The 22,234-nt window shown below is 39.1% G+C and overlaps 1 protein-coding gene across 1 annotated transcript in view; it reads left to right on the top strand.

Moving 5' to 3' along the window:
• Positions 1-22,234, top strand: part of HECW2 (HECT, C2 and WW domain containing E3 ubiquitin protein ligase 2) — a 320,314-nt gene that overhangs the window by 156,931 nt on the left and 141,149 nt on the right. The window contains exons 4-5 of the mRNA XM_056111748.1: positions 8,375-8,469; positions 16,358-16,433. Coding sequence (XP_055967723.1) covers positions 8,375-8,469; positions 16,358-16,433 — 171 coding nt within the window. The remainder of the gene's footprint in view (positions 1-8,374; positions 8,470-16,357; positions 16,434-22,234) is intronic.

Genomic DNA, 22,234 nt, shown 5'->3' with positions numbered 1-22,234 from the left:
TAGCCATAATATGTAGGTAATAGTTATACTTACTAATGTCAAAATGTTAAGTAGGATTTAATTAAATGGAGCCCTTCCTAAATCTGTCTTTATTGAAGTATATAAGACATCTGCAATATAGAAAGGAAATTTTGAAAGATTCACATCTAGTACATAGAGTTATCACTAGGTAATTCAGAACTGAATTGTATCAACTAATTTCTAATATCCCCTTATTGTTAGGGCAGTATTTCTAGTTATCATCAGATACTAGATCTATCAATACCTGAATATCTGGTTATGCCTTGCATGTAATATCGTCTTTGCATAATCTGGTTTCTTGCAAAATTTTACAACTTTAAATTAAATGTAGCCTTTAAGGGAAAATGCTTTGCTATCTATATCCAGAAGTGACTTGGGGGAAGGAAAACATACATACATCATAATTCTAGCTAGTATAATAGCACAATAGGATAGAGTCTGGAAGGAGATAGCCTTAAAAAGTGAACAATGGTGGCTTCTGGGAGAGATGAGGTTATGGGTGATATTTTGTGTGTGTCTCTTTTTTCTTTCCAACATTGACCCTTATTATAGCAATAATTGGTATAGCTATGCACAGAATGAGATGAATAAGTGATATAAGTGAAGGGAGATAGTAAGGCAAATAGGTTTTCTTTTAAGTCGATTTGTTCTTTGAAGGACTTAGGGGTCTAAAAGAGTGATGTTACTGAGCAGTTTTGCCAGCTGAACTTCCAAGAGAAGATAAAAACACTTTTCTGTTCACTCCAAAATATTACATAGACCCCTGGAACAGTGGCCTTCAGATGGTGTGGACATATTTCTATCATGGAGCCTATATGAGCACCCGAGAAGCTGGTCTCACAAACTGCTATGATTGGGAACATTATGTGTGAAAAAACCCATTTACAAAGGATCCCACCTGCTGTGATTGATTTTCTGTCTCTCAACAAAAGTGTTAGAGATTTGTAGATTTGTAACATCATAGCTGATTAGAGTATAATAAATACCTCTGTCTTGGCAAGTATTTTTCTTTACACATCACTTTAGCATTTAACAGAAATGAGTTTGATATTGAAGCTAGGAATTGGGAATTAAGAAAAAGTAGTGGGTGTTTTTTTCCCGCATTCCCTTTAATTTTGGATTTTTATCTTAATTCTTCTCTCATGAAATTAGGGCTATAAAAGTGGAAATGTTCAATTGTGTCTGTATCAGGGGATGAGAAACTGTAAAATTATAAGACAGTAAGGAGGAATTGCACCAGCATTTGGCTTTATCTTATTTTTTGTTTGTTTGTTTTTGTTGTTGTTTTATTAATCAGGATGAAACTTCTTCCAACATGGGTCCCTAATCTTTTAGAAATGGTTCAATGTGAAGTCACTGGGTGATATTCATGTCAGTGCTTAGAAGTACAATCTATGCCTAGATATAATTTTTTGTCAATTGGTTTGTTTTCTGGGCAATACCCAGCAGTGCTCAGGGCTTGTTCCTTTTTCTGTGCTCACAAGTTACTCCTGAAAGTGTTCAGGGGACAAGATGCTGGAGATCATGCCCAGATGGATCATGTGCAAAGAAAATTCCTTATTCCCTGTATTATCCCTCTGGTTCCAACGTCCTATTTTTTAATTGGCTAGAACAGATGTAGAGAATTTCATAAGGAAGATGTGTTCGATCTCTAGAGCTAATGGCTTGGAACTTAAAAAAAAAAACAAGAGAATAGGGGAGCAGGAGATAGTACAGCCAAAGCACCCTGACCCAGGTTTAATTCCTAGCACCCTCAAACATTTCCTGCTACAGCCCTAGAGACCTCCTGTACCACTAAGGTGACCCGAGTATCCCCAGCATGGCAAAGCCCAAGCACCCTTAGGTCTTTGCATCGAACTAATGGCCCATCTGACCGAGAATTGCTCATAAGGCTTCTGGGACTCCTGAGCACTGCTTGGGAAGTTGGGAGACTTACCCAAAAATTAGAAGTGGAAGAGGGAGGTAGGACAGGTTTTATATTTTTCACTCTAATCTTGAAAACTTGAATATTATTTGAAAATGTTGTTTTATATTTGCGGCCGCGCGACATCTTATTATCTCATTCCTACTTTGGGCAGACTGGCAAGCTACCGAATGTAGCCTGCCCACATGGCAGAGTCTGGTAAACTCCCCGTGGCGTGCCCAATATGCCAAATACCAGTAACAATGAGGGGTCTCATTCTCCTAACTCTGAAAGAGCCTTGAATATGCCACTTTTTAAAAATCTCAGGGCTAGGGCGAAGGAGACGTTACTGGGGCCTGCTCGAGGCAATCGACGAACAAAGGATGGTAGTGATCGTGATCGTTGTTTTATATTCAAAAAGGAAAAAAAGGTCTTTAGCTCATCAGAAGTTCAGTTACAGTAAAAATCCAAAAATTGACATTTGTACATTCATGGGCAAAACTGGATTTAAGCTCTATCATAGCTATTTCGGAACATTAAAAAAAATGGCCTTTGTTCTCCTCAGTAATACCTATAAAAGAACACATTATTAATAGGATTACTTAAATGTATTTGAAGAACAAGGAGAGTTTGATTTTAGGCAGATGATAGTCCGAAGCATTTGAAGAAGAACATCAGCTCCGCCTGCATGTTTTTGTCATAGTTTCGTCATCATGCTGCCCAGAACTAAGTGGGTCAGCTGTGCAGTATGTATTCTGAAGATGTACAACGTAAAAAGTTTTTTAAAATTACATAGGCATTCTAGAGTGTTTGCTTTCTCCTCTATATTCTTTCTTAATCTAAGACCATAAATCTCTTTATCTGCGCTTTGTTCCACATCCATTCCTTCAACTCATTCTGCACCCGTGCCCCCAAACCTTGAGGAAGTCTTTATTAAGTTTTCTCTGTATGAGGCGCTTTTCTAGGGGTTCACTAAATGTTGAAGCAGTAGATGAGCCTGGATGTAGTCCTTGCCATAGTATTGAGCACCTTTGTGATGTTTCAGGATAATAACAGAATATTGATACTTGTAGAAAGTATAGTGTTTTTTTCTCTCTTACTTGTAGCTCTTCCACTTCTCATGCTCATCTTTGTCTTTGTGAGATTCTCATCTCTGATTGACACTTAGGGCAACGAGCTTTCCCAAGACATAATGCCTGTCCAAACCACCTTGATGGGTAGCTTTTTGTGTAGGTTGAGGGAAAAAAGGTGATGGTTGATGTGGTCATAGCCTCTTATTTTACTGATGGAGCCTCTACTCTCACCTTTTCCTTTCCACCTTCTCATTGATATCACAAAGATTCCTTTGCCCTTTTGGTAGAAAGTTGAAGTGTTTTTGTTGTTTTTTTTTCTACCCTCTTATTATGTTTTGGTTTCATACTCACCCTATTAGGCATCTGCTACATCTACATTAGTATTGTCTTGTCTTTGAGTTTCACGAGTTCCTGAGCTTTAGGAGAAGAGGAAATACAGTCTATTTCAGGCTCTCTTGGTATTTGTTAAAGAGAAGACAACTTGCAGTTACATAAATGACAACTGAACATTTCCCAGATTTGTGGGCAAATTTCCTGGAAGCATGAGGATTTAAATGTGTTTACTTCTTTTCAGTTTGTGGCTTCTGAATAAAAGAACCCATGAATAGGAACAATAATATGAAGAATATAATAAAAATAGAGTACAGTGCTTCTCAAAAGCAGAGTGGCTATGATAATTTATAGGATAGGTTGCAGTCTTCTTGACTTTTTAGGTTCTATTTTAATGAAATATACTTGATTAAAGAAAGAATGGCATTCATCTTTATGACTCAAAATATTCAATTTTTAGAAACTTGTGGCGGGGTTTAAGGGATCTAGACTTTTAAAATTGGAACAAGCTATTAACACTGCCTCGGTATTATAGCTATTAAAGGTGACAGACAAGAGTCTTATCTTTGAAGCAAAGCTTTTTTTTTCAGACTGTAGCTGCTAGAACCATTTTTCAGAGAAAGATTGAAATATAATACATGCCAATATTGACTTTTAATAATGTCCACCTGAAACCTGTACAATGTTATAATGCAGTGTTGCTTCAATTTAAAAAGAATGAAACTGCCTTCAAAGATGACAAATTATAAAGATAATAAATGTCAGAATTTGTTATGGGAACTCCTTGCTTAGTAACAACAGATTTAACTATTAACTATTTAACACTATTAAAAGCCCCTCCAACCTCTTTAACCCCATTCACCACCTAGCCCTCTACCAGTGCAAGGTGACATGTGGATAATTGTCACCCCCCCATTTGTGGTGGAGCTGACATCCATAGGCAGGAGAGGCATCCTCTCCTGCCTATGAATAGCCATGGCCTTCTGAAGATGCTGCTGCTCTGATACATCTTCATTTGGTTTTGTCAAAATTAATAAATTAAAATTTGAAAATAAAGTCACTTCTGTGTCTTGTCTGCATTTTAAAATAGAGGTTGCCAAAATTTTAGTAGCTCTAATAAGTGCAAGTGTTTGGAAGATTATTGAAAGAGGTCAAAATATGCCTTCATGCTTATGACTGACTTGAGTTCTTAGAAGGGATTTGAGACAGAGAGAAAAAGGAAAGAATGTACTCTCTTCTTTCCACAGCATTTGCTTAGCCCAGCAACAATTCTTATTGTGACAGGACTCACCCTTCTCATGGCCCTCTGCCTGCTTAGAAAAATGCTTTTGTTAAATGGATTTCTTGATTTTTAGTTTGAAGGAATGGCAGTCTGTCCAACTATCAGCTATCATCTCTCTCTCTCTCTCTCTCTCTCTCTCTCTCTCTCTCTCTCATTCTCTTCCCCCTCACTCTTTCCCAACCACCCAGCTATCTCATATTTATTTTTGCCTCCTTGATTTGAGGCTAGTAGATGTGGGCTGCCACATCAGGCTGTAGAAAGCCCATTCTTGGCATGAAGAGAGTATTCATTTCTCTTCAGGGCAGACCCTCATCCTCTCCTGCCTATGAATAGCCATGGCCTTCTGAAGATGCCTAATACTTGCTTGTCTCTCTTTTTCTCAATAATAACTTTTTATTTTCCTCTTGTAGTTAGAAGTCACAAATCATAGCTAAAATAGAAGCATGAATACCAGCTTTCCTTCCCCACCTTTTTAAATAATTGTCTTAGTTACCTCTTCCTAAAATGTTTGCATTAATGAATCAGAATCCCTCCCTCTTTCTCTTCCTTTACTCAGAGGGAAAGTTCTTAGTTAAATCATTTAAAAAATATTGGTTGACTAAGCCCCACTCAGCATGGAGCCATAACTTAGGGGGCAGGAATCTGCACTTGTGTCCTGCTGAGGAACAAGTTTTGGACTAGCTCCAAATGACTAGTTTTGTCCATACTGTATTTTTGTCTTGGTAACCAGTCTACATGTTTGGTTTTGTAATGGGTCATCATATGAGTCTCCTGAGTTTTGCACCTGGACTTGAAACAGTTTGAAGCTGTCGACTCTACAGTGCTTTTTCTGTCACTTGGCAGTGCTCAGGGCCTACTCCTCACTCTTCTCTTGGATCAGTCCTGGCTGAGCTTGGGTAACCCTATGGGATGCCACGGATCAGAACTGGGTCATCCATGTGCATCATTATATCACTCTGGCCCCTCTGCAGTGCTTTTAGTGACCATTTCCACAAACTCTGTTTTGTGTGATTTAGAATAAATTTATGTTAGAGGTTCAGGGACTCTGATTTGTCACTGGAATAGAAAGTTGTTACAGCAAGGAATAAGATAATGACTTAATAATCATCTTCTAGCAAAACATTTCTATTAATGCTCTTAAATAAAAGTAAGCATTCACATTTTGAAGGTTTCAGTTTGTTATCTTGTTCACCATTAAAATCTTAGGAAGAGGATATAGCATCCAGATGGGAGAAAGAGTTAGGGGAATAGTCATATAAAATTGAAAATTGAGCTGCTCATTCACTAACCATTGATTGATCTATGAAGTCTTGCTGCAGGCAGATTCACAGCCTGCTAGTTCCTAGCACTTAGAGTATGATCCAGATGAGTGCATACACATAGAATTTTGTCATGCACATCAGTGAGCTTTCTTTAGCTTTGACAAGGCTTGCACATGGATCTTAGCTTTGTTCTTGCAGAATACATGTGATTAGTCTTAGAAAAAAGCAAGTGTAAGGCACAGGTTGCTCAGATCTTTATAGCTATTGCTATTTTAGTAATAAACCAATCGTTGGTTCAGGAAAGTCATTTGCAAAAGTGTACTGAGGAGAATGGAGCAATAATAAACCTGAAATTCCTGCATAGGTCATCTTGCAGCTCCTTGGACTCAACAGTCACTGTCCTGCATTCCTGCTTTTGCCGTGCTTTTCTCCTCTAACCCTGCCCTTCTCATCTGTAAGTTTGAGACTTATGTGTCCCACAAGGACTTTCTCACTCTGCAATGTATTCACCCATCTTCTCCTTGATGTATATACTTTCTAAACAGTCAGCCCTTTTCCTTCTTAGTGTTTGTCATTTATATTTTGTCCTTAGTATGATTATTTCAGGAATCATGCTCTAAAATGCCATCTGGATCAGAAATCTTTCTCTGATTCCCTTGCACTGCCTGGCATTATGCAAGGCACGCATTTCAGTGGGTATGATGACAAAACTCCTTAGCTTGATGAAACTGGCTCGTTATTAACCATTGATTAACATATATGGTAGAAAGACACAATACAATACTTTATCCTATTATAGGCCTTTTTTAAAAAGATTTATTGCTTCATCATTGCTAGGAAAATTTGAGTATAATTCTCAAATTAGGGTTTTTCTTTCATCTTTCTCTCAAAATAAGTAAATCAAATACTATGTAAGGGTCATTTGATAGAAGAATTAGTGGAAGATTAACTTCCTTGGGGAAATAGCTCAAGTTGACCCACTTTGAAAATCCAGATAACTCAACTGAGGGGAAAACTCAGCCATATAGGCCAGAGATCTCATAAAGCCACCCACCTGTGCCATTGCCTTTGTTGAACAGCACCACGGGGCCAAGGCAGCTCACCAGACCCCTCAGTAACCCAGAGAAGTTCAGTTACTGTAGGTTTTATGAAATGTGATAACGTGAACATATCTTTCTGCTCAGAGGCTTTAAAATTGTAATTGCTTTATAAAAACACCAATGAATTGTCACTTATGAAGTTCAGGTTATATGTTGCATGTGCATATAATTAGGTAACTCAAATTAGTTGAGCTGCTTAAAGTTGAGATTGCTTTAAAAATATTTTTGAATAGCTAACAATATTAGGTATGTTAAAAGAAATACATATCTATACACACTTACCTCTTTGGAGATAACTGCATATCTATCTGCATCACTGTCACTGTCACTGTCCTCCCATTGTTCATCGATTTGCTCAAGTGGGCCCACAAGTCTACATTATCATTATGACACTTGTTACTGTGTTTGGCATATTAAATACGTCACAGGGAGCTTGCCAGGCTTTGCCGTGTGGGTGAGATGCTCTCGGTAGCTTGCCGGGCTCTCCAAGAGGGGCAGAGGAATCGAACCTGGGTTGGCCGGGCTGGCCACGTGCAAAGCAAACACCCTACCTGCTGTGCTATCGCTCCAACTCACATATCTACATTCCTGTCTAGTAGCTATATTTCAGTCACTTGATGAATTAAAATAATACAGATTCCCAGACCCTTACTACTAGCTACTACTACATTTGTTTTTTCTTTCATACTTTATTATACTGCCTTTTTTCCTCTTTCCTTTGACAACTACAGTCTGTACTAGTCAGGTGACAAGTGAGGGCTTTGGAATTAGATAGCTTTGGGGAAGTTTCAACTGTCATTTTTGTTTGTCCTTTGGGAAAGAAAACTCAGCACCAAATCTCTTTTTCTCTTATCAGGGTTGGTGAAGACACATCAGCTGTACAGAGGGCTTACTTATAGCTCTATGATCAGCTGTTATGCCAGGCAGCACTCAGGGGACCACAGGTGGTGCCGGCAGTCAAACCTAGGGTGGCAGTGTGCAAAGCAAGCACCTTACCCCTTCTACTAGCTCTCCAGCACTTCACTAAATCTTTAATAGGAGAACAAGAATTTATGTTTCTCATAACATAAATTACCGGAAACAACAGCATGGGTAGAGAAATTGTGTCTGTTTTTCATAGATGACCTCAATAAATAATAGCTAATCTTACTCTCCTCAACACATCATATATAATTTATGTGTTGTTTTTGCACACTGCCTTTCTAATATATTTGAGATATTCTTAGAAAGCTTCAAAGAAGCATATCATATTGATCAGGAATTGGTATGGTCTGTTGTCTCCTATTTCAAAGAAGGGATCATTCAAAGGCCTGCATTTCTAAGAGATGGGTGGTAGATTTCATCAGGAGCTTTGTAAATGACATGTTTTAGTATTTAAACTCTTGTTCTTCTCCAATTTACAGCTGAAATAAAAATCTGTTTTAAATACTATCACGGCATTAGTGGAGCTCTGCGAGCCACAACACCCTGCATCACGGTGAAGAACCCTGCTGTGATGGTGAGTGCCCCTCATTCTCACTTTCTAACACATCTGTAGCATTGATTGGGTTTTCATCTTTGTGCCTCTGACAGAGATATAGAAACAATGATAAAGGAAACACATGCAATAGGGGTTCAGTTTTAGGGGAGGCAATAACTTACAAATCTGCATATCTGAATCCAACTAGTGTGAAAATATGATTAAATTTATAGTAATTCTGTAGCACTGTCCTCCCATTGTTCATCAATTTGCTCAAGCGGGTCCAGTAACCTCTCCATTGTGAGATTTCTTGTTACTGTGTTTGGCATATCGAATACGTCATGGGGAGCTTGCCAGGCTTTGCTATGTGGGCGAGATACTCTCAGTAGCTTGCTGGGTTCTCCGAGAGAGGCGGAGGAATTGAAACTTGCTCGGCCATGCCGACCACGCACAAGGCAAACACCCTACCGCTATGCTATTACTCCAGCCCTACAAGAGCTAAAGTTAAGATGTAATGTTGAGGGGCCAGAGTGATTGTACAGAGGCTAGGGTGTTTGTCTTGCATGAGGCTGACCTGAATTTAATCCTTGGCACCCCTTATGTTCCCCTGTGCCTACCAGGAGTGATCCTTGAGCACAGAACCAAGAATGAGCCCTGAGCACTGCCAGGTGTGGCTCAGAAACAAAAACAAAAGCAAAAAAAGTTGATTCCTATTAACTAAATCACCCAGCCTGAATTCAGGAAAACCCACTTTGAGGCAAATTAATGAGGGTACTTTTAGGGTATTTTTAAAATTCAGGCTGGGTGATTTGGTTAATAGGAATCAACTTTTTTTGTTTTTGTTCTTGTTTTTGGTCCACACCTGGCAGTGCTCAGGGCTCACTCCTGGTTCTGTGCTCAAGGATCACTCCTGGTAGGCACAGGGGAACATAAGGGGTGCCAGGGATTAAATTCAGGTCGGCCTCATGCAAGACAAACACCCTAGCCTCTGTACAATCACTCTGGCCCCTCAACATTTTATCTTACTTAACTTTAGCTCTGTAGCACTGTCCTCCCGTTGTTCATTGATTTGCGTGAGTGGGCACCAGTAACGTCTCCATTGTAAGACCTCTTGTTACTGTTTTTGGCATATCAAATATGTCACAGTTAGCTTGCCAAGCTTTGCTGTACAGGCAGAATACTCGGTTGAATATTCGGTTGCTTGCCGGGCTCTCCAAGAGGGGTGGAGGAATCGATCCCAGGTCAGCTACATGCAAGGCAAACGCCCTACCCGCTATGCTATCGCTCCGGCCCTTACTTGACACTAGTCTACACTAATTCAGTGAGTAAAACAGAAAAATAACAACTTGAAGTATGTCATTCCACCTACTTATAACTTAAGGTGATTTTACCCCCAGTACAGTATGAGATGGAGAACATGTATATGCTATTTTTGTTGGATGTAGTAGTATAAATCACTCTTGCTCTGAGCTGGGATATAGTACCCAAAGTCACACTTACATAGCAATGCCCACTAGATGCCCACTAGACTGACCACTTCACCAGGTTCTCCTTTCAGGGAAGATACTCATTTAATGCTGGAGGAGGCTGTTTTTATTGAATTTCCCTATGAATAACTTTCATAACATTGTTACCTCTTTCACTCAGTTGTCTAATTCTAGAGTCTAATTCTAGAGTATCCCATTCATGAGTGGTTGGATTTAGATGGTTTCAGCAGATTCATAGAATCTAAAGCATATAAAACATTTTCATTTTTTTAAGTGAAAATCAGGTCATGAAAGCAAGAAGCATGGACATTGGCTCCTTCTATGTAGAATCTTCATAACATTGTTGTGTGTGCACATTTATGAATACGTGCATTTTGGGAAAATAACTGGCCAGGTTGACTCCCTGAATTCAGAAAAATAAGTGCAGATGCAATTTTGAAAAATTTCAGACCCATCAATACTGTTTCAAGCCATTTTTCCTTTTTATTTATACATTCAAGTACATATTCATTGACTATCAGCTAATTCCCCTGCATTGAAGGCATTATCTGAGTTAAATTAAGCAGGAAGACAGTCCTTGCTGAGGCCAAAGAGATAGTGCAGCAGGTAGGGCACTTGCCTTGCATGTGGCTGATCCAAGTTCCATGCCTGGCATCCTGTGTAGTTCCCCGAGGACCGGCATTATCTGAGTTAAATTAAGCAGGAAGACAGTCCTTGCTGAGGCCAAAGAGATAGTGCAGCAGGTAGGGCACTTGCCTTGCATGTGGCTGATCCAAGTTCCATGCCTGGAATCCTGTGTAGTTCCCCGAGGACCGGCAGGAGTGATTCTTGAGTGCAGAACCAGGAGTAACTCCTGGGTACAGCCAGTTATGGCCTTCCCACACCCTACTAGAGAGAGAGAGAGAGAGAGAGAGAGAGAGAGAGAGAGAGAGAGAGAGAGAGAGAGAGAATCCTTGCTGTCATTGGTCTGTCTGGGGGGAAGTAGACATTAAGTTAATGGAATTATATTTAATTATGTGATAATTTTTTGGGTGGGGAATGAAGTGGAGCAATGAGACAACATACAACTAGGGTTTATTCTAAACAGGATTTAGTCTTATCAGTCTTGGGAGACTCCCTAAAAAAAGATCTGTTTGGAGAACGGTCTGAAGGATGATTGGGTATTACATAGGTGAAAAGTGAAAAAGAGGAAGGAAGGGTGTTTCAGGAAGAAAGAACAATATAGGCAAAATCTTCAACATCTAAGTTGTTTATATTTTATTTCCCACTAGAATAAACTATAGAATGTATAAGAATAACCTACTTATATATAAGATTTTTTAATAACAAGGAGAATGCAAGTATTGACTGAAAAATATGCCACATCTTATACTATAGTATGTATAGTTAATATACTAAGAAGAAAACAAGAAATATGGAGTTGTTTATAATAAAACTTTTGAAAAATTGACTCTAAGAAAAAGATTATTTTCAAACAAGTTTCCCAAATTTATGAAACTTGAGCGATTTCAATGTCCAACTGTGGAAGTTTATATATAGCTTGGTCAACATTAATCTCATTTCATTTATTTTGCATTGAGATAATGCTGTAAAAACAATTATTTTGGAGATAATTTATTTGCTTCAGATAAGGGTTTTTTTTTGTTGTTGGTTTGGTTTGGTTTTGGTGTCACACCCTGCAGTGTTCAGGGACTATTCTTGGCTCTTCACTCAGGAGTTATTCCTGGTGGACTTGGGGGACTATGTGGGATGCTGGGAATTGAATCTGATATTGACTGCATGCGAAAACCCTCCTTATTGTATTATCGCTCTGGCTCCAACTAGATAGGCTGCAAAGCATTTTAAAAGCTTCATTGATACAACTATGTCACTCAGAATAGAATATTTTGGTTTATAGACTGAGTGATTGGTGGTCAACAAACTTCTGACCAATCTTTTTTTTTTTAATTTTTAAATTTTATAAGGTAGTTCACGATATTTGATTACATTTAATATTCAAATACCAATCCCATCACCATTACACCTTCTCACCATATTTGGGATGTTTCCATCCCAAACCCCAATCCTTGTCCCAAAGCAGAACCAAAATAATATATTTTGTATTGTTTATTATGAAAAACTGCTGAAAATGCTACAAAAAGTATCCATAGAGGTAAGAGTATGAAGATTGTTCTATTTTGGCAGGGGCTATTAAAAACTTCTATAAGATATCACTAACATGTTGTTAAAGGTTGAGCCTTGTAAACTTTCATATGTGTGTGTGTGAACTTTCGTATATAAATCTGTAAATATATATATGTGTGTATATGTGTGTGTGTATATATATATACATATATATGTATTTCCCTCTATGACTGGTTGCCTACTGTTTGAACCCCATCAGATGTGGTGTGGTACTCTTGGAGAATGGTTAGGGTGTGTCCTATGATGTGGCCATGTGGTCCAAGAATAGCTTCTTTCAAGGCCATGTGGTCCAAGAATAGGTTCACTGGTGGGTGAGGCTCGGTTCGAGCATGTGGAGAGTGGCCTTGAGCATGGTGGAGGTTGGGTTCTGGAGGTTTTCAGCTGCCGGGGCTGGGTCCCTTGGGGCAGGGAGAACTCTCACCCGCCTTCCTCTGAAACCTGCCGTGAGTGAAACAGCCTGGTATGGGGTTCAGTGGCTTTCTGACCAGTCTTTAGATGTTTCGTTTGTATCCAAACTTGAAAGACTGTGCCAGATGGATTTCGGATTCTGGAGTTAAGCACTGTGTTTCTATAAAAGCCTGATAGTCATCAAGGTGTATGAGATTTATTTAAATTGTTTTTGATAGATTAACAACATTGATAGTTACAAATCTCAGTTAGTGTAAGTAATTATTCCACAATCAAATGCAAAGAATGCAACTGAAAGAAGTAGCCTAGAAACTTTCTTAGGAAGGAAATGGGCTGCCATCTTAATTATATGTTCTCCTTTCTCACATATCCTTTTGCAATAAATCAGGGGTAAAAAAAAATTGTCTCCCCTTTCATTTGTACTTTGACGTCATTGTCATTCATCCGAGTACACAGTGATTTGTGTTTCGGACACTTGGAACAGGAAATCCCTTCAGCTTCAGGGACAGATTTAGGCTGTGATCACTCACTACCATGTATTGTTTCAACTTTTGGTTGACAGTGTTGTTCTGGGTTTTCCTGGAATGAATCTATGGAGTGAGTTTATTTTAAAATCTCTGTCTAAACACTGAGTACAGATGTTTTTATTATCATTGCTGCCCCTATATCTAGTAGTAATGTCTGATACTTTTTAAATTTATTGTAATGAATGACAGAATTGAATTCATTGGGTATTTTTCAAATGTCACAATTGTAAGGAAGGACACTGAATTTTGTAAGAATTATTATTATTATTTTTTTTTGCGGGGGGTCACACAGCGGTAGGGCGTTTGCCTTGTGCGCAGCCAGCCCGGCCAAGCTGGGTTCGATTCCTCTGCCCCTCTCAGAGAGCCCGGCAAGCTACCAAGAGTATCTCACCCGCAGGGCAAAGCCTGGCAAGCTACCCACCCGTGTTGTATTCAATATGCCAAACACAGTAACAACAAGTTTCAAAATGGAGACGTTACTGGGCCCGCTCGAGCAAAATCGATGAACAACAGGAGGGCAGTGTTTGTTTGTTTTTGTTTTCTTTTTTTTGGGTCACAACCAGTGATGCACAGGGGTTACTCCTGGCTCTGCACTCAGTAGTTACTCCTAGCAGTACCCAGGGGACCATATTGGATGCTGAGAGTCAAAACCAGGTCGGCCGCGTGCAAGACAAATGCCCTATCCGCTGTGCTATTGCTCCAGCCCCCTGTAAGAATTATTTTATAATGACTTTTTGTCACTTTTTGTCATTTTTTACATTTTAAAAAATGAGAATTTACAGTTATTTTGTTTCTATTATTTTATATTTGTTTTGTTTTCTGTTCCACATCTGCAAGTTCTGATTGGTTATTCCTGGCTTCATGCTCAGAGTCAACTCCTGGTGATACCTGGAGGCCCATATGCAATGCTAGGGATCCAGCTAGGTTCAGCCACATGCAAGGCAAGCGCCTTAATTTCTATACTGTCTCTGTGGCCTTTATTTCTTATCTGTTAAGTAAATTTTCAACAAAGAAGTTATAAGTCTCATTTAACTCACTTGGTAGAAATAGCTCACAGCAGTAAGAGACATCACATCTCATTGGCCTACCCATTTGAAGGTAAGGTATGGCAGGTCAGACACCTGACTGTGCCCAAGATATAGGAAGGGAAGGATGCTTAGTGCCTGTTGTATTTTCAGTCAACATTACCTTTAATGTAAACACTATATAGTTCAATGGTATGTATGGAGAAAGCAGGACAAGACATTTCTGGTTTGTTGCTGTTTCTGCTCTAGTTAATCTGGGGATGATGTGTCAGAGGGATATAATGACATGTATATACTTGCTGAGTGTCAGTACACTGTCATCCAGAGGTTGGTGCAATGGATGGAACAAACTGAGGAAACAATCAGGAAGCAATTAGGCATGAAACAAAATAGGCTTGACCATGATATAGGAAGTAGGGGAGGAAGTATAAATTTTATATTTCAAAAACTAAATGGAATTTATTTTGAAATTCCCTAATTTTGCTTAGATTCTCTTCTTATGTGTGGATTTCAAAGGCATATATGGGGAATACTGCAAAGATGAAAGGACTTAATTTAGGCTTTAGAATTAAAGTATGGCTTCAATTTCCTATTCAAAATACATTGGCTTCAATTCTATTTTTCATAGTACTGCAGACTTCTGTTTCAGTAAACCACTTACCGTTATTCTAATGTACTGTGAAGAGAGAAATAAACACACAAAATAGAAAAAAGCCAAAATCTGTAAAATGGACTATTACTGATCTATAATTACAAGTTATATGTCACTTATATTGAAGGAATTTTTAAAATTTTTATTATTTTGGGTCACACCTAATGGTGCTCAGAGAACATTTCTGGCTCGGAACTTGAGTCATTGCCAGTGGTGCTTGGGGAACCTTGCAGAGCTGGGAATTAAGCATATGCTCCAATATGTTGAACTATATCTCTGTCACTTCCCTGAAAGATTTTTTTTGAAAATCTTTGCATTACTTAATAAGTACAATATCCTTGTAAAACATTATTATTGCTAACTATAAAAGCATGTGTCATGTACTTATGGCACAATAAACAGGAACTTTCAAGGGCAATGCGATACCCTCATGGTCACTAGGAAATACTTGGCAAACGAGGATTTACCTATATACATATGTACGTGTCTGTTATAAATCAGACTTTAATTTAGTCCTGATTTTTCTGATAGGCTCGTAGATATTTGACGTTTGATTTTTAACACAAGGGAGTGTTCTAATATAGTAAAAGTAATGTAACTACTAAAAGTCAAAATTTCCTTTTTGTTTTCTACTGTTTTGGGGCCCATCCCCAATTATCTAAGCTTGCGACTAGATATTCAGTTCTGGCAACTGAACCTGAGGTTTCCACATGCACAAACTCCGGCCCTTTGACCTGTATTCCTGGCGATCAACTGTATTCTCTCTCTGTCTCTGTCTCTGTCTCTGTCTCTGTCTCCGTCTCCTCTCTCTCTCTCTCTCTCTCTCTCTCTCTCTCTCTATTGTTTCTGGCTTTTTGGGTCACACACAGTGGTTTTCAGGCATTATTCTCGTGTGCTCAGGAATTACTCCTGACATTGTTGGGGGGTCATATGGGATTCCAGGTATCAAACCTGGGTCAACCGTGTGTAAGGCAAATGTCTTGCTCACTGTACTATTTCTCTGGTGCCTTAACTGTGTTCTTTTTTTTTTCTTTTTGGATCACACCTGGTGATGTACAGGGGTTACTCCTGACTTTGCGCTCAGGAATTACTCCTGGTGGTGCAGGGGGACCATATGGGATGCTGGGGATCAAACCTGGGTCGGTTGTGTGCAAGGCAACACCCTACCCGCTGTACTATTGCTCCAGCCCCACAACTGTATTCTCATCAACAATACAGAAGACATAAATTTCCTGTCTCAGAAAAGCTATCTTTCTTCTCTTAGAAAGCTGCTTTTGTTTTGGACTAAACATAATTAGGTATGGTCCATTCTCTGGTGTATATGCATTTGTGTCTCAATTTCAAGATTTGAGTCTATGAAAAGATATTACGTGCTAGAATGCCATCATATGGGGACAGAGTGATATGGGTAGGGAGCTTGCCTTACACCCAGCTAACCTTGTTTTAATACCCAGCACCCCATTTGATCCCCAAGCCTGCTAGATAAGCCCTGAGCACTGCTGGGTGTGGCCCCCAAACAAAAACAAAATAGAAGTCATCATATTTCAAAATATATATCTCCTTGGTAATGTCAAGTAGCTTTATATTCCTTTGAAAGTTCAGGTGTTTTTTTTCTTTTTCTTTTTTTTTTTTTTTTCTCTGCAGATGGGAGCAGAAGGCATGGAAGGAGGTGCTTCAGGAAATCAACATCCTCGGAAACTCGTTAGCTTTACATTGTCAGGTAAGGATCCTTTCAATATGAAGTTCAGTTGCTGTGGCTTTAAAGGCATAATCACTTCTTTCTACAGACTCTCATATAAATATACCATTTGATGTGGATTTTTGTGTTGGTTTTTTAATACTTCTGGAAGTTCAAAAATCCCTTAAAATTGTAAAATTTAGATTATTGATATAAATTCAGAAAGTATTTCTTTTATGAAATTTTTGTCTATTAAGAAGACTTACTGTATATAGTTGCTTTAAAACATATATCGTAATATTTGCTCAAGCACTGTAGCATTGTCCTCCTGTTGTTCATTGATTTGCTCGAGCGGACCCAGTAACATCTTCATTGTGAGACTTGCTGTTACTGTGTTTGGCATATTGAATACGTCACAGGTAGCTTGCCAGGCTTTGCTGTGCAGGCAAGATACTCTTGGTAGCTTGCCGGGCTCTCTGAGAGGGGCGGAGGAATTGAACCTGGCTCAACCGGGCCGGCTATATGCAAGGCAAACACCCTACCACTGTGCTATTGCTCCAGTGATATGTTATATGTAATATAGTTACATACCTCTCGGGGAGCCTGGCAAGCTACTGAGAATATTCTGCCTGCACAGCAGAGCCTGGCACGCTCCTTATGGCATATTCGATGTACCAAAAACAGTAACAATAATGGGTCTCATTTTCCTGACCCAGAAATACCCTCCAATATGGCAGTTTCATTGGTAAAGAGGAATAAGGAGAGGCTGCTAAAATCCCAGGGCTGGGATGGAGATGTTACTGGCACTCGCTTGAATAAATCGATGAACAACAGGATGACAGTGATGACAGTGACAATGACAGTGAATGAAAATAGTGTCAGTCCGATGGCAGAGCTTTGATTATCAAAAAAAAAAAATGTTCTTACCTAATCTAGGGAAAATGTCGAGACTAGGTAAAATAGAGATTGGAGAGAAACTTCTCTTTCTGTGGAGATATGCACATAAAAATGGGAAAGTGAAAAGGGCAATTTTTTTCATTTTTGTTTCATTAAAACTTTCTAATTTATTGTATGCATACAATGAGGTGTGGCACTATCCTTCAGGGGATTTGTGGTTAACTAAGGTAAAGGCCCTCCCGTTGATCATCGATTTGCTCGAGCGGGCCCAGTAACGTCTCCATTGGAGACTTTGTTGTTACTGTGTCTGGCAGATCGAATACTCTCGGTAGCTTGCCGGGCTCTCCGAGAGGGGCGCAGGAATCCAACTCGGGTCGGCCATGTTGGCCGCTTGTAAGGTGAACGCCCTACCCGGTGTGCTATAAGATTAATTTAATTCAAACCAGTAATCTTTTTAAATAATAGAAAAATAATCTCTCATTATTTAAAAGTTTTAAAATAAGTCTATGTCTGTCCCTTTCTTTCTGACTCAGTTCACTTAGCATGATGCTTTCCATGTAGAACCACTTGTTTGCAAATTTCATGACTTCATCCTTTCTAACTGCTGCGTAGTATTCCATTGTGTAGATGTACCAAAGTTTCTTTAACCAGTCATCTGTTCTCCGGCACTCGGGTTTTTTTCCAGATTTTGTCTACTTTGAACAGTGCACCAATGAACATACTAATGCAGATGTCATTTCGACTATACTTTTTTGCCTCTTCGGGATATATTCCCAGGAGTGGTATTGCTGGGTCAGATGGGAGCTCAATTTCTAATTTTTTGAGAATCGTCCATATTGTTTTCCAAAAGGGCTGAACCAGTCAGCATTTCCATCGGTAGGAAGGAGGGTTTGTTTCTCGGCACATCAACGGCAACACCAGTTGCTTTTGTTCTTTTGGATGTGGGCCAGTCTCTATGGTGTGAAATTGTATCTCACTGTGGTTTTGATCTGCATCTCCCTGATGATTAATGCTGTGGAGCATTTTCTCATGTGCCTTTTAGCCATTTGGATTTCTTCTTTGAGAAAGTTTCTGTTCAGTTTGTCACCTCATTTTTTGATGGGGTTGGATGTTTTCTTCTTGTGGAGTTCAACCAGTGCTTTGTATATTCTTGATATCAACCCCTTATTGGATGGGTTTGGGGTCAATATCCTTTCCCATTCTGTAGATTGTCTTTATATTTTGGTAACTGTATATTTTGCACTGCAGAAGCTTCTTAGTTTAAAATAGCCCCATTTGTTTATCTCTGTTTCCACTTGGTTGATCAATGGCATGTCATCTTTGAAGATATCATTAGCTTCAATATCGTAGAGGGTTTTGCCGACTTTGTCTTCAAAGTACCTTATGGATTCTGGTCTGATGTTGAGGTCTTTAATCCATTTTGATCTGACTTTTGTGCATGGTGTTAAGTTGAGGTCTAAGCTCATTTTTTTGCATGTGGTTGTCCAGTTATCCCAGCACCATTTGTTGAAGAGGCTTTCCTTGCTCCACTTCACATTTCTTGCTCCCTTATCAAAGAGTAGATGTTCATACATTTGCGGTTGTGTGTAGGGATATTTCACCCTGTTCCATTGGTCTGTGGCTCTGCCTTTGTTCCAGTACCATGCTGTTTTAATTGTTACCACTTTGTAGTAGAGTTTGATGTTGGGGACGGTGATGCCTCCCATCATCTTTTTCCCTAGAATTGCTTTAGCTATCTGTGAGTGTTTGTTCTTCCAAATGAAGTTTAGGAGTGCTTGATCCATTTCTTTGAAGAATTTCATGGGTATCCTTATAGGGATCACATTGAATCTGTATAGTGCCTTGGGGAGTATAGCCATTTTGACAGTGTTAATTATACCTGTCCATGAGCAGGGAATATGTTTCCATTTCCTCATATCCTCTTTTATTTCATGGAGTAGCATTTTGTGGTTTTCTTTGTAGAGGTCCTTTACCTCCTTAGTTAGGTTGATTCCGAGGTACTTGATTTTCTGGGGCACAGTAGTGAACTTGCTTTCTTTATGTCTCTTTCTTCTGTCTCATTATTTGCATATAGGAAAGCCAGGGATTTTTTGGGTATTGATTTTATAACCTGCGACTTTACTGTACGAGTCTATTGTTTCTACGAGTTTCTTGGTAAAGGCTTTAGGATTCTCTGAATATAGCATCATATCATCTATGAATAGTGAGAGCTTGATTTCTTCCTTTCCTATCTGGATGCCCTTAATATCTTTTTCTTACCTAACTGCTATTGCAAATACTTCCAATACTATATTGAACAGAAGTGGTGAGAGTGAGCATCCTTGTCTTGTCCCTGATCTTAGAGGGAAGGCCCTTAGTTTTTCCCCATTGAGGATAATGCTTGCCATAGGTTTGTCATAGATGACTTTGACTATCTTGAGAAAAGTTCCTTCTAAGCCCATTTTCATGAGAGTTTTCATCATAAACAGGTGTTGGATTTTGTCAAATGCTTCCTCTGCATCTATTGATATGATCATATGGTTTTAATCTTTACTTTTGTTGATATGATGGATTATGTTGATTGATTACTGATTGTGAAACCATCCTTGCATCCCTGGGATGAATTTCACTTGGTCGTGGTGTATGATCTCTTTGATGAGTTGTTGGATCTATTTGCTAATATTTTGTTGAGGATCTGCATCCATGTTTATCAGAGATATTGGCCTGTAATTTCCTTTGTTAGTGGTGTCTTTGTTTGCTTTTGGTATTAGGGAGCTATGTGCCTCAGAGAAACTCTTTGGGAGATTTCCTGTATTTTCAATTTCCTGGAAAACTTGAGGAGAACTGGCAACAGGTCTTCTTTAAATGTTTGTAAGAATTCGCTAGTGAATTCATCTGGGCTGGGCTTTTGTTTGGGGGGAAGACTTTTAATTACGGTTTCAATTTCCTTGATCTGAATGGGTCTATTCAGGTATTTCAAGTCTTCTTGGCTCAGTCTTGGGAGATTGTAGGAATCCAGGAATTTATCCATTTCTTCTAGGTTCTCTTGTTTTGGGGCATACAGATTCTCAAAGTAGTCTCTGATAATCTGTTGAATTTCATTGGTTTCTGTTGTGATGTCCCCTTTTTCATTTCTGATTCGGTTTATTAGGGTTCTCTCTTTCTCTTTCTTTGTGAGTCTTGCTAGTAGTTTATCAATCTTGTTTATTTTCTCAAAGAACCAGCTCTTGGTTTCATTGACCTTTCAGATTGTTTTGTGGGTTTTCATGTTGTTAATTTCTGCTCTAAGTTTTATTATTTCTTTCCTTCAGTGAGATATGGGTTCCTTTTGTTGGTCTTTTTCTAAGATCTTGAGCTGTGAAGTCAAGTTATCTATGTAGGCCCTTTCTTACTTCCTGAGGAATGCTTGTAAGGCTATAAATTTCCCTCTTAACACAGCTTTTGCTGTGTCCCATAGGTTCTGGTAACTCGTGTCTTCATTCTCATTTGTTTTCAGGTATCTTCTGATTTCTTCCTTGACTTCCTTCCTGACCCACTCATTGTTCAACATTGAGTTGTTTAATTTCCAGATGTTTGATTTGGTTCTCTGAGTCTGTGTGTGATTTGCTTCTATCTTCAGCGCATCATGGTCTGAAAAAGATATTTGATACAATTTCTATCTTCATGATTCTACCGAGGTATGTTTTGTGACCCAGCACATGGTCTATTTTAGAGAATGTTCCGTGTGCACTGGAAAAGAATGAGTATTCTTTCTTTTTGAGGTGTAAAGCCCTGTATATGTCTGTTAGCCCTCTCTCTTCTGTTTCTTCCTTCAATGCCAGTGTTTCCTTGCTGAGTTTTGTTCTTGTTGATCTATCCAGAGGTGATAAGGTGATGTTGAAGTCTCCGACTGCTATTGTATTGCTGGCAATGTCCTCCTTAAAACCTGTTAGCATAGATTTGGAAAAAGACATCGATAGCAACACAATACTAGTGGGAGACTTCAACACCGCTTTGTCACCTCTTGATAGATCAACCAGACTCAAGCTTAGCAAGGACATACTTCATCTGAGGGAAACAATGGAAGAAAGGGACTTAGTAGATATATACAGGACACTTCATCCACAAAAAGCTAAATACACATTCTTCTCAAGCGTACATGGAACGTTCTCCAAGATAGACCACATGCTGAGCCACAAAACATGCCTCCATAAAATTAAGAAGATAGAGATTATATCAACAATCTTCTCAGACCATAATGCGCTGAAATTAGAAGTAAATCACACACAAAAACAGAAAACTAAATTAAACACCTGGAAATTAAACAGTGCGCTATTAAACAACGAGTGGCTTAGACAGGAAATTAAAGAGGAAATCAAAAGATTCCTAGAAACGAATGAAAATGAGGACACGAGTTACCAAAACTTATGGGACACAGCAAAAGCGGTCTTAAGAGGAAAGTTTATAGCTCTACAAGCATTCCTCAGAAAGGAGGAGCGAGCCCACATAAATAAACTAACCTCACAGCTTAAGAACTTGGAGAAGGACCCACAAAAGGAGCACAACCCTAACAGGAGGAAGGAAATAATAAAACTCAGAGCAGAGATTAACGAGATGGAAACCCAGAAAACAATCCAAAAGATCAATGAAACCAAGAGCTGGTTCTTTGAGAAAATTAACAAAATCGATAAGCCCCTAGCAAAACTCACAAAGAAAGGGAGAGAGAAAACCCTAATAAACCGAATCAGAAATGAAAAGGGGGTCATTACAACAGAAACTACAGAAATTCAAAGGATCCTCAGGGAGTACTTTGAAAAGCTTTATGCCACGGAACATCAAAACCTCTAGGAAATGGATAAATTCCTAGACTCCTACAGACTCCCAAGGCTGAACCAAGAAGACCTGGAATACCTGAACAGACCTATCACCATCAAGGAAATTGAAATGGTAATAAAAAGTCTCCCCAAGCACAAAAGCCCTGGCCCGGA

This window comes from Sorex fumeus, unplaced genomic scaffold, assembly GCF_029834395.1.
Source record: "Sorex fumeus unplaced genomic scaffold, SorFum_2.1 ptg000014l, whole genome shotgun sequence".
NCBI lineage: Eukaryota > Metazoa > Chordata > Mammalia > Eulipotyphla > Soricidae > Sorex > Sorex fumeus.
Note: the sequence above shows the minus strand (reverse complement) of the source record. Positions and strands in the feature narration are given on the sequence as shown.